Raw genomic sequence first — 12,065 nt, 5'->3', positions numbered from 1 at the left:
AGACAGGGAGACAAATAAACAGATATATAGATAGATAGATATACATTTGCAGTACTCCTGATTGGTGGAGACTGTGCTGGAGGCGGTCCAGGTAGAAGTCTTGTTGTGGGAGTTCTGGGCGTTGGGGGTGTGGCCGAGCGGGGGGTTGGGGGTGTGGCAGAAGTTGACACAGGGGTCCCAGGAGTGAGGGTGGTCACTCTTCTGGACCTTCACTACACAGACAGACGGACGGACAGAATAAAAGGGAACAGAACAAGAGAAGAAAATAGGTTTAGGAAGATGAAATATCAAGTCTACCTTGTACAGTGGTTGTTGAGACAGACACGGTTTGAATCCACATCTTGTACCCCGGCCTTCATCCACCGAGCTGAAGCCTCAGCAACGCCCTAGAGGATAGACCTGATAGTGCCTGCAACCTAACGTGAGTGTTTAGTACCCCCCAACTCTGTGGAGATGACAATGCCTCGATGCATTGGTCGTAGTGTGGATGAGTCTATCTGGTTTATGAGGATGTACCAATCTCCTGTCCCCTGGGTTTAGTCCAGGCTCTACCAGACAGAACAATAATCAGAAATGAGTGCTATTGTCCCCCCTGGCCAGCTGTAATTAGAAGCTCATCCCCTGCCTGTGCTAACCTGGTAAACTTCACAAATCTGCCAGCTTGTGCTTAATTTGCTCTGGCAGACGGCTCTGGCCACCCTCCAATTCAAACTGATTTCCCTCCGACCAGAATCTGGTCGGGCCAATCCAAACTGTTCATCTGATAGGGGGCGGGTTTAATACAATGACTATACAGATGTTTCATTGCTCTGATTGGTTATATCTGTCCAGTTGTATCCAGAGTCATTTTGGTCTGCGCCCATTGAGAAAGCCCCTTGGAAATATAAAATGAACTGAGAGGTTCCGGACTCGTTCACATTTGCAGACTGGTCTGGCAAAGCCAGCCATACTAACCACCCTGACCGGAAGAAACTACTCAGGACTGGATGATGATGGTTGGAAGGCTAGCTGGTCAGGAGGTTTGGCTGTATTCGTGTGTGTGTGTATATATATGTGTGTTTGTGCTTGAGTTCTGCAGTCCCATATCGAATGTGGAAACATGTAAGTAGCTCTAAAACCTTCAGAGAAGAGAAGTAATGACATTAATCAAACACTCTCTAATTCTCTTCCTCCTCTCTCCTCTTTATCTCCTCATTATACACTCTTCACTCTCTCCAGACTCTCTCACCCTCTTATTCCCCCTTGATTTCTTTTCTATATCTATCCCTAGTTTTCTCCTGTATTTCCTTCCTCTCTCCTGTACTTCTCTCTCTCTCTCTCTCTCTCTCTCTCTCTCTCTCTCTCTCTCTCTCTCTCTCTCTCTCTCTCTCTCTCTCTCTCTCTCTCTCTCTCACTATCTCTCTCTTCTCTAATCCAGGCTTTGCAACGCCTCAGCAGTCCTAAACCAGGTCACAGAGAATGTGCCAGTATATGAAGCAGTAAACACACTCTGCATGTTCCTAGTCAGAATGTGTGTGTGTATGTATGTTTGTGTGTGCAAATAGAACCTATGCGAAAATTATGAGTAAATTAGCATCATTTACTGAGTAAATCCAGTGGTGCTGCAGCTAACTGCAGCGCACTGACACATATCCTCCAAGAGGGCATGTCAGTAGCATAACACATCATATCACTATGTGCTAGCAGGTAGCATAATACTAAGCTCTCTGTGGGTGCTAGCAGCTAGCATATCGCTAAGATTGCCGTGGGTGCAAACAGCTAGCATATCTCTAAGCTCCTTGTGGGTGCTAGTAGCTAGCATTTCGCTAAGCTTCCTGTGGTGCTAACAGCTAGCATACTGCTAATCTTCTAAGTAGCACCACCACCCACATTTCTTTTGTCAACCAGATTTGATGACCATGAAGTCTGGTGTCGGCGCTGATGCGACAGCACAGAGCTGGGAGCTCATAAGAAGATTATAAAGCTCACTTCAACACAACATCAAACACCCAGAGAGCAGGCACAAGTTGGCAGGTGTACTGTGGGACCGTTACAAAGTCTGTTCTGAAAACATAACATTAATATGTTGGTTTGACACAGGTGTAGGCGTAGTGTATCAGAGTGAATACATTAGTTTAGTCTCCAGCTTCCAGCTGTTGGCCTCCAGCCTCTAGCCTCCGACGTCGAACCCCCGAATCTCCATTCCCCAGCCTTGAGCCGACATTAGACACCACGTACCCAAGTGTGCAGCATTGATCCAGCCTCTATCTCTGTGCCCACAGAAACCATCCAGCCCCCCCTGGTACCGACCCGTGTCCTGAGGCTTGCTGGCCAGCCTGCTGTGGTGAGCTGGCAGGATCTCCAGCCTGGCCTGGTCCGAGGTGCTGGCCAGGAGCTGCATGGCCTCCAGCACCGAGCAGTGCTCCGTGCCGGTCCCATCAATGGACAGGATGTGGTCACCCACATGCAGCGCTCCGCACCTGGTGGGGAGGAGGGGGGGTGGTGAGGGGTGGAGGGGTGGGAGTGGATATAGACGGAGGTGGATGAGGAGGTGGGGAGTCTCTCCAGTGAGTGGAAATCAAGCCAGTTGGGCAGCAGATAATCGTTGAAATCTCAGTGAATTCCTTGAGGGACTGCAATATGTCAATCTGGATAACAACAGGAGGATTTGAAAATGTGTGTGTGTTGGCATGATTGGTGCTGGAGGGTTTTATGAACTTTCTATTATGTTACACAGAACAACACAATGTTGAAATGTTCTATCATTCTATTCCATGTGGTCTTGTGTGTTGTTTTCACCTGTCCACCACGCTAGCAGCCTTGATCTTGTCGATGACAATAACCGGCTTGTTCCTGTGAGTGGCTGACGTCAAGGTAATACCCAGCGTTGCCCCTGGTGACTTGGCAATCTCCACCAATAAGGGTCCTGATGCGTTGGTTACTGTGTCTGAGAGTTGCAGAGGAACAGGAATGATGACCACAACTCCAGCATCCCTTTGGATGGTTCAGCACAGTATAATACAAGACAGTATAGTACAGTTCAGTACAGTGTGTGTGAGGGGTAGTGTGCACGTGTGTGTGTGTGACTCACCCATGATGGAGACGTCGTACTCGATGTGGAACAGAGCCTCCTGGCCACACTGAGCCAGCACGCTGAGGGCATCGCCATGGCTGGCGTTGTGGAGGGGTACGCCGTCCACACTCAGGAGACGGTCACCCGCACGCAAGGTGCCCTCTCTGGAGGGTGGGGGAGAAGGAGGGAGGAGGAGGGAGAAGGAGGGATGAAAGATACGAGAGAAACGCGGAGAGAGCGAGAGGAGGTAGAGAGAGGTGGAGAGGGGAGAGAGGAAAAGGGAGATGAGAGGTGGTAGAGAGAGGGGAGAAATAACGAGAGAAGATAGAGAAGAGGTGGAGAAAGGCGAAAGAAGAAAGAGAATATATACATTCATGAGGTCAAACACCTCAGTCGGCAGACAGGTTTCGTCTTGAGAAGCGGACAGACATTACTCAGGCCTTTTGGCAAGAGGAACTTTCCATTGTAGACAACATGTTCTCCATGCAGAAGACTGAGACAGGGATGGAAGCTGACGGTTGGTGTGAGGAGCAGACAAGCAGAGAGATCCTGACTGACAGAGAGAGAGACAGAGAGAGATAGACATAGTAGAGACATAGTCTGACAGACAGAGAGAGAGAGAGAGAGAGAGAGAGAGAGAGAGAGAGAGAGAGAGAGAGAGAGAGAGGGGAGAGAAAGACGGAGAGAGACACATGTCTCAAACAATTCCAAGTGATAGTCACGTGGGGGGAGTATGGGGTGGGGGAGTGCTGGGGCAGGGGGACGAGGGGGCATGAGTGGGGAGCAGAAAGCAGAAGACTGTGGGGAAAAAAGGGGGGAAAGAGAAAAAGAGAGGGAGGAGAAAAGCATATTCTGTTCCAGTTTCTGCAGGCTGTCACATTGCATTTGCGGCTGTGCATCTCAAGCAAGCCTCTGTAGCCTAACTCTCTGCCTATCTCACTACCGGCACCAAACCACCGCTTTCCCTCAGCACGCCAGATGTGACAGACGGAATAATTCCAGTTTCCTTTCAGCTGAGCACAGAACTCTTTCTTTCTCATCTCATCTCATTTCGGTTCTCTCTCTCTCTCTCTCTCTCTCTCTCTCTCTCTCTCTCTCTCTCTCTCTCTCTCTCTCTCTCTCTCTCTCTCTCTTGCTTTCCTTCCATTTCTCTTGTCTTTATCTCTCCCGTCCTTCCCTTCCCCCCTCTTTTCCTCCCTCCCTCCTTCCTCCCTCCCTCCCTCCCTTCCTCTCTCTCTCTCTCTCTCTCTCTCTCTCTCTCTCTCTCTCTCTCTCTCTCTCTCCCTCTCTCTCTTTATCTCTCTCTCTGCCTCCTACAGCCGCCTCCCTGCCCAGCCACAGCCCCCTTCATTTCTCTCTCCTCTCCTGAACTTTCTCTCGCCTTCTCTCTCCCCTTTTCCCTCCCAGCTGGCTGACATCCATCCGTAGTGATTCATCTTGTTTTTGAGAAGACCAATCCTTGAATACTGTATGCACATTACACATTATTCATCAGGGATATCCAGATGTGATCTGGCAGGACGCCCTCCCAGAGTCCCCCTCTTCCCTCCCTCCTTCTCTCTCATCCCTCCATCCCTGCACACCGTCTTACAGCTGCCTGACTGGGCAGTGACAGAGAGATCAGAGATGGGAGATAGAAATGGAGAAGCGAGAAAAGAGAGGAAAGGGACGGAGAGACAGAGAACTCGAAAAAGAGGAGGTAGTGAGAAGATGAGAATTGCAAGAAGAGTGGGAATATTTAGCATGAAACAAGCAAGGGAGGCTGTGGACGAGGAGAGAGAGAGAGAGGGGGGGGGGGGGGGAGGGGGCGGAGTCTGTTGTGTTTCACCTGTCTGCAGGCCCTCCTGGTCTGACGTAGGTCACCACTAGGGGGCGGGACTTGTGCCAGTCCTCATGCGAGCCTCCTGGAGCGTCGCACAAGTGAGAGGTGAGTGTGTGAGTGGTTTATGTGTGGCATGTGTGTGTGTCTGTGGCGTGTGTAAGTGTGGTGTGTATAAGTGTGGTGTGTGTAAGTGTGGTGTGTGTAAGTGTGTGTGTCGTGACGGGGGTTGTGCCGTACCTCTCATGACGAAGCCAAAGCTGGTGCCCTCTTTCTGTAAACACATCTCGAGTGTCTTAGAAATGACCCCTGAGGAGCTGTCTGGAGCTGAAGGGGGATGAGGGACACAGAGGGAGAGAGGAGCAGAGAGAGAGAATGCAAGAAATAAATAGATAGAAAGAAAGAAAGACAGAGAGAGAGAGAGGGAGTAAAGGAAGTGTGTGCAGAGAGACACACGTGTTTATTTGGACAGGGAGTAGCCCAGCATGGAAACATACACTGTCTGGTGGTTAATTGACTCACAGAACACAAACCTGGCAACCGTAATTCAAACCTGGCACTGCACACAAACATTCGACTGGATATCTCGTATATCAAAGGTCTTAGTAGTCTATCCTGTGTGCCCACTGCACTGGCACACAGAGACTTCACAGAGCTCGGAGAGAGACAGCTGTTACTAGTTTGTGAGGATGTCAGATGTACCACTACTTCAGTGTGTACATTTAGTAGACACTCTTATCCAGAGCGACTTACAGTAAGTACAGGGACATTCCCCCCGAGGCAAGTAGGGTGAAGTGCTAGGAATCGAACCTGCAACCTTCTGATTAATAGCCTGACTCCCTAACCGCTCGGCCATCTGACTTCTCTAAGGGTGTGGGGTATAATGTGTAGGGGTTAGGGTGTAGTTTGTAAGGGAAAAGGTTGTAATAAGGGTTTAGGGTTTAGTGTATAAGAGTTTAGGGTGAAGACTGTATTTTCACTATTTGTCACTCTGGATAAAAGCTTCTGTAGGGCTGTTTTGGCAGCCCCTTTGTCACTGGTCACCCAGACACTCGTCTGGGACAATTGTTGATTTGCATGAATGCTAAAATGACAATCAAGCCAGGGACAAACACCAAGCGTCTCTGGCCTTTCGATTCACCGCCTTCACTTCAGCTAAATGAAGAAAAGTGTAAATGTGTAAAGTGTGGAGCCCACAGCGTGCAGTTCCCCCTCCCACCTGTAGGGGGCAGTTCGTACTCCACCTCCAGCACCACCCTCTCCCCCACGTTCTTCAGCAGGCTAATGATCTCCTCGTGGCGAAGCTTCATCAGGTTGATGCCGTTGACGGACTTGATGTAGTCGCCCACGTTGAGCTGGTCGCTCCTGGGAACACAGGGCAAACACGGAACGCAGATGCTCGCTTGTTACTGGAATGTTCTTTGACATCATTTGTGTCACTGCCGTCAGGCCCTATAGTAATGGCGGCATCATTGACAATGGATGACTACAACAATAAAACACATTCTCTCTCCTGAGTGGCACTCTGCAGTGAGACTCTATACCCTCATTTAGATGGTAATTACAAAACGTGTGTCGCCACGCGCGCACACACACACACATGAACATGTACTACAAACCCACACGCACATCAAACACACCCTGCGGTGACACCCACCCACCCACACCCACACACACTTAAACATACCCTGCAGAGAGACAAACACACACCCAAACACACCGAGCCCACCCTGCAGACACACACACACCCACACACAGGCTGTAAGGCTGTTGTAAGATGTATGTAGTCAGTAACAGAGATAGATCCCCAGCCTCCAGCCCCATGTTTCCATGTTCACCAACCTCCAGAATCTCCAGACACTGTTTTCCATCCTCACACACGCACATCTACACACACACACACACACACACACGCTGACAAACACAAACACACACTCACACACACACTTACAGACATACACCCAAATACATACACAAATGCAGACACAAACACAGGCACAAGGAACCATACAAACAGAAACACAGAGGCACACACACACATCTTATCGTGCAGTTGCAGGGTTGAGATAGCGAAGCAGCTACCAAGCTATCAACAAGTGGACAAAAGCAAGGCAGTGAGTTGAACACACAGCACTGAACCACATTAAACATCTTTAGGTCCTGTGTGTGTGTGTGTGTCTGTAGGGTAGGTTCAGTGTGTGTCTCACCTGGCTGCCAGGCCGCCAGGTCGCAGGTTGGACACCCGTGGTTTCCCGTCCTTGTCGGTTCCTCCAGAGATGGTGAGACCCAGAGTACTGCCCTCCTTCTTTAACAGCTCCACGATGGTCACCCCCCGCAGCGCTTCTGCCACAAACACACACAGGCAAGCATACACACACACACACAGGCAAGCACACACACACACGAAGGCAAGCACACACACACACAGGCAAGCACACACACTCACAAGCAAACACACACACACAATACAAAATGTTTTGATAAGAATCAAGACCAGCCAAGGCAAGGCATGGCATGGGGAGGAAAGGAGAGGATAAGGGAGGCGGGTAAGAGATCAAAAGAAGTGAACACAGGAGGCAAGAGGAGAAACCAGGAGAGGAACTGAAGTCAGATGAGGTGAGGAGGGTGAACTTGAGGAGACCAGGACACACCCCACTACCAGTGGAACACACTTTTTTTTCCTGGACAGTCCAGTCAGCTCATCCACGTTCCCCCGCAGAACGCGCTGTTCTACAACTCGAGAGAGTCACAGTTCTCTGACACGTCTGACCCCAAGCACCTCGTCTCCAGACAGGTGTGTCCTCTGTCAACCTGAGGTGTGATCAGCCGACCCTGGTGCACTCCACCAGGGACATCTACAGAGCACCTGTTAATAGACAGACACCATCGGACACTGGTACTTTGTAATGACTGACTGCTGTTAACACAGGCTCTTCTCGGCGTGCAGCCATACTGCGACATGTTGTGGGTTTTGCGTCCCTGCTAGTGGTTTATCTGGGCTCCAGGTGTCACACGCACAGGTTCCTCTCTCCAGGAGATAAGGAGCTTTTCAAACTGCTGAACACAGCGATAAAAGAAAAAAAACGGCGGCTAATCTCTGAGACGGGACCAGAGGAAAACGAGAAGCATTCCGCCTTTCATCCATCTCATTCTGCCGTTCCGCCTCTTCAAAACGATTATCTGTGAAAGGGCCTTCCCCCCCCCCGTTCACTCCTTCACCCACCCATCCATCCATCCTATTTCCCCTCCATCCCTCTCTCCATCATACTGGTTCTCATGAGATGAGTGAGAGAGCAGCGTCAGATCAGAAGAGAGATGGAATGGAAGAAATAGATGATCCGGCGCGTTCCTGAATTTGCCAGCCTCATATCAAGAAACTTTCACGACCACGGCGGAGGTGGGACGAAGAGAGACACGGGAAGACAGACATTACTGTAACAGAAAGAATGACAGACAGGCCGATGGACAGACAGAATGACAGACAAACGGACAGAATGACAGACAGACAGATGAGAGCGACAGACAGAAAGGAGGACAGACGGAAATGTTCCCTGCATGGTTTTTCATTCGCCGAGGGGAGAGATGGTGTCCTCTGGATGAACCAGCCAATCAGAAAGAACAGGAAGGACAGACTTTCCCAAGTGGGTGGAGATAATAATAGCAGTATCATAACCATAACCTTAGAAAGTCTTAATCACCGTGTTTGACACATCTCTAAACGGTGTCAGTACACATCATATCTGAACACGCAAAAGCACAGATCTCTACACAAAGAAAGATCCACAAACTGATTAAAAACCCCATGTAAACAGGCCCATTAGATGAAACAGAGAGAGATAATCGATATCCTGTACATCTCTTCCTAGACACTTGCTGCTGGACCCAGATCTGCAGGGTGTCAGCAGGAAGTAATCAGCCCAGCTCAGAAACATCCCCAGGGTAGGGGTGAACTTGTAGCACCTACCTGGAGCAGAGGGAGGAGGCCCACTACAGCAACAGCTATGGGGGGACGCAACTACGGGAACAGCTAGCTATAGGGGGGGGGGGGGGGGGGGCAACCGCAGTAACATTAGTCAGTTTCTACATAGAGACTAAAGTACAGCAGAAAGAGAAGCAGATCAGCACCAGTAGGACATGTGAGAGAACCCACCCCTGTCGCCTACATCCACCCCCTTCTCTCCACCCTCCACATCCACTCCCCCCTCCCCCCTCCATGAGTAGAGATGCTGTGGGCGTACAGCAGAGGGGCCGACGTAGGTCGTCTGCAGACCTGCGGGGTCAGAGAGACATGGCGACGGGGGCGACGGCGGAAGAGAGGAAAGAGGAGAGGGGAAAGAGAAGAGAGACAAGCTGTGGAGAAGCTTGGACAAGCTATGGAGCGATGGCAGTGCTGTGTGATCAGGCTAGCATGGTAGGCCAAATGAGAGGCGAGCCATTGAGGAAAGCTGTTGAGGCAGACTAAAGAATAGAAGGCTTTTCAGACAGGCTACATAAAGGCAGACCATATAGGCAGGCTAAAAAGCAGGCTGTTGATGAAAGGCTATTGATGAAGGCTAAAGATAGACAGGCTTTTGAGGCAGGTGAGACAGTCCGAAGGAGCAGGCTCTGCAGAGGCAGGTTATGGAGGCAGCAAAAATGGAAGGCTATAGAGGCAGGCTAAAGAGGCAGGTTAGAGAGGCAGATCAAGGAAGCCAGGAGAGGAGAGGAAAAGAAAGAAAGAAAGAAAGAGAAAGAGAAAGAAATAAAGAGGGGGGCCGGGGAGCCGGGGGAGCCGGGGAGACGGGGTAGTGGTACCTGGGATGCTGTGCCTCCGGGTGCCCAGGGTATGGTCTGTCCCTGAGGGCTCCTTGTTCTTAGAGTAAGGCCCGTCATCTGGGGGGAGAGAACAGCCCGGTTACACTGGGACCCCCGAGGGCCCGGGCTGGGGACACCCCCGGGGCCGAGTAGGCCTGGGCTGGCCTGGGTGGATGGAGGGTGGAGGAGACGGCGCTACCGTGGCTCTGTGTCGGTGGGTGATCACAGTCTTTGGTTTTTAGTTGTGGTATGAAGTGAATCAGTCAAAGCAACACTGAGGTGGGTCCCTGAGTTAGCCAAGCTCCCAATCAAACAATGACTTGTGCTGTGGAGATATATGAGTGGAACATGTTAGAGGTAAGGTGGTGGTGGATATGGAGCTCAGCTGTATTCATGTGCTGTGCAGACACCAGCAGATTTGAACGTTTAGGACCCTCAAACACACAGTCGTGCCTTCTGAACCATCCCTTTCATGTGCGTAGAACACACACACCTTACCTTTAAACAGTCTGATAGTAATATGTTCCTCCACAAGTATAATTTACAAGTGTGTGTACGCAAGTGTGCGTGTGTGTTGGGAATCAAGTACTCTGGTTGTACTCTGGGACTGTTGTGACTGTTGAATAATGCATGTCCACTGGAGTCTTGTGTTCCTCTAAACTTGATCCATAAATTAGTGATTTCAGATGTTGCTGGGGGAGGGGGGGGGGCTGTCATCAGGAGTTCTCCCTGGGGGGGGGGTCCCTGTCTGCTATGAGATGCAACAGATACTCTCCAGCGCACACACACACACACTCACACACACTCTTATACACACGCTTCCTCTCGCACATACACCAACACTCCATCAAGGACACTAGTACACACACACACAACGGTGTTTGTCATGAAACAGCTAATGTATCATTTCATCCTCCCAACCATTATAGAGACATATTAGACAACACACTCATCATTTCTCCCTGTAACAGAGAACAAGGTCTTGCTGTGTGTGTGTCTGCCTGTGTCTGCGTGTGTGTGTGTTTGTGTGTGTGTGAGTCTGTGTGTGTATTTGGGTCTGTGAGTCTGTGTGTGTGGGAGTGTGTACGTGCATTTGTGTGTGTGTGTGTGTGTGTGTGTGTGTGAGAGAGAGTGGTTGTTTCCGTGTGAGCACTTGTTTGTGTGTGTGAGTGTTTGTGTGTGTGTATGTATGTGTGGGTGTGTGTGCTGTTCTCATTATCACATAAGCACCAGAGGATCTGCTGCTGCACATGGTTCCATTATTAGACCCAGAGTAGGACCCTAAGACAGACTCTGCATACCAACTGTACCAGAGCAGTCTGGGCTGCTATTACGCCCGTTCCAGCCAGCATATTTAACTCGAGCTTCCACTGGGGAGAAGCTGTGTGTGTGTGTGTACGTGTGTGGGTGTGTGTGTGTCTGTGCAATAGTCCCTTCAATCCCTCTCCCTGTAATCCTAACAGCTTCGCAACAGATTAAAACATCACGCTAGTCACCTGCCGGTTTAGCTGTGTGACTCACAACTGACACACTGCACACACACACACACAGGCAGGGTAGAGATGTAGCTAACTGCTGCTGTAAAGTGAGATTTGAGTGCTTCCAGTGAACCCCCACCCTCACACGTACACACACACTTACACACACGCAGACACACACACACACGCAGACACACATGCAAACACACACATGCACACATGCCCCCCCACCCTGGCCTGTGACCGAGGAGCCCGGTGTAGGGGCGTTCCTGCATGCATGATCAAAGCACACTTCTCTCTCCACTTCCCTCTCCACATCTCTCTCTTTCTCTCCACCTAACTCTTCTCTCCCTTTCAGCTTTTCGCTTTCCTCTACTTATCTCTCTCCTCCGCTTATCTCCCTCGACTTATCTTTCTGTTTCCCTGATTTCCCTCCCTTTCTCTCCCAGCTCCCTATGCTCCTCTCCCCTCTCCGTCTCTACGTCTCTCTCTCTCCCATCTCCCTCTCCGTCTATACAACTCTCTCTCTCCCTCCTTCTCTCCCATCTCCCTCTCCGTCTCTACAACTCTTTCTCTCTCCCTTTTTCTCTCCCAACTCACCTCACCGTCTCTACGTCTCTCTCTTTCCTTCCTTCTCTCTCCTATCTCAGAGCCAACAACACCTTGTGTCACACCATGTGACACTTTCTTTTCAGTCCTGATTCGGAGCAAATACGGGTCACTGTACTGTGGCCATGTGATGATTGACATGGTATAGCTATGGGTGTTGATGGAAGTCACGGAACAAATATCATCGGACATGGTTAAAACGTCTTTTTAAGAGCTGAACCTGACTTGCTTCTAGGTTGGAACTGTGCTATTGGATACAAGTGTCTGCTAAATGAATACATGTCAATGTATTGTCCAATACCAGCTATAAAGA

At 50.1% G+C, this 12,065-nt stretch overlaps 1 protein-coding gene across 1 annotated transcript in view; it reads right to left on the bottom strand.

Moving 5' to 3' along the window:
• grip2b (glutamate receptor interacting protein 2b) overlaps positions 1 to 12,065 on the bottom strand; it is a 38,955-nt gene that overhangs the window by 15,354 nt on the left and 11,536 nt on the right. Inside the window, exons 3-11 of the mRNA XM_047026661.1 lie at positions 9,666 to 9,743; positions 7,079 to 7,211; positions 6,091 to 6,236; positions 5,112 to 5,198; positions 4,881 to 4,956; positions 3,071 to 3,216; positions 2,779 to 2,926; positions 2,290 to 2,459; positions 45 to 212 (exon numbers count right to left, since the gene is read on the bottom strand). Of these exons, the coding sequence (XP_046882617.1) occupies positions 45 to 212; positions 2,290 to 2,459; positions 2,779 to 2,926; positions 3,071 to 3,216; positions 4,881 to 4,956; positions 5,112 to 5,198; positions 6,091 to 6,236; positions 7,079 to 7,211; positions 9,666 to 9,743 (1,152 nt within the window). The remainder of the gene's footprint in view (positions 1 to 44; positions 213 to 2,289; positions 2,460 to 2,778; positions 2,927 to 3,070; positions 3,217 to 4,880; positions 4,957 to 5,111; positions 5,199 to 6,090; positions 6,237 to 7,078; positions 7,212 to 9,665; positions 9,744 to 12,065) is intronic.

Source organism: Hypomesus transpacificus, chromosome 9 (assembly GCF_021917145.1).
Source record: "Hypomesus transpacificus isolate Combined female chromosome 9, fHypTra1, whole genome shotgun sequence".
NCBI classification, from domain to species: Eukaryota; Metazoa; Chordata; class Actinopteri; order Osmeriformes; family Osmeridae; genus Hypomesus; species Hypomesus transpacificus.
Note: the sequence above shows the minus strand (reverse complement) of the source record. Positions and strands in the feature narration are given on the sequence as shown.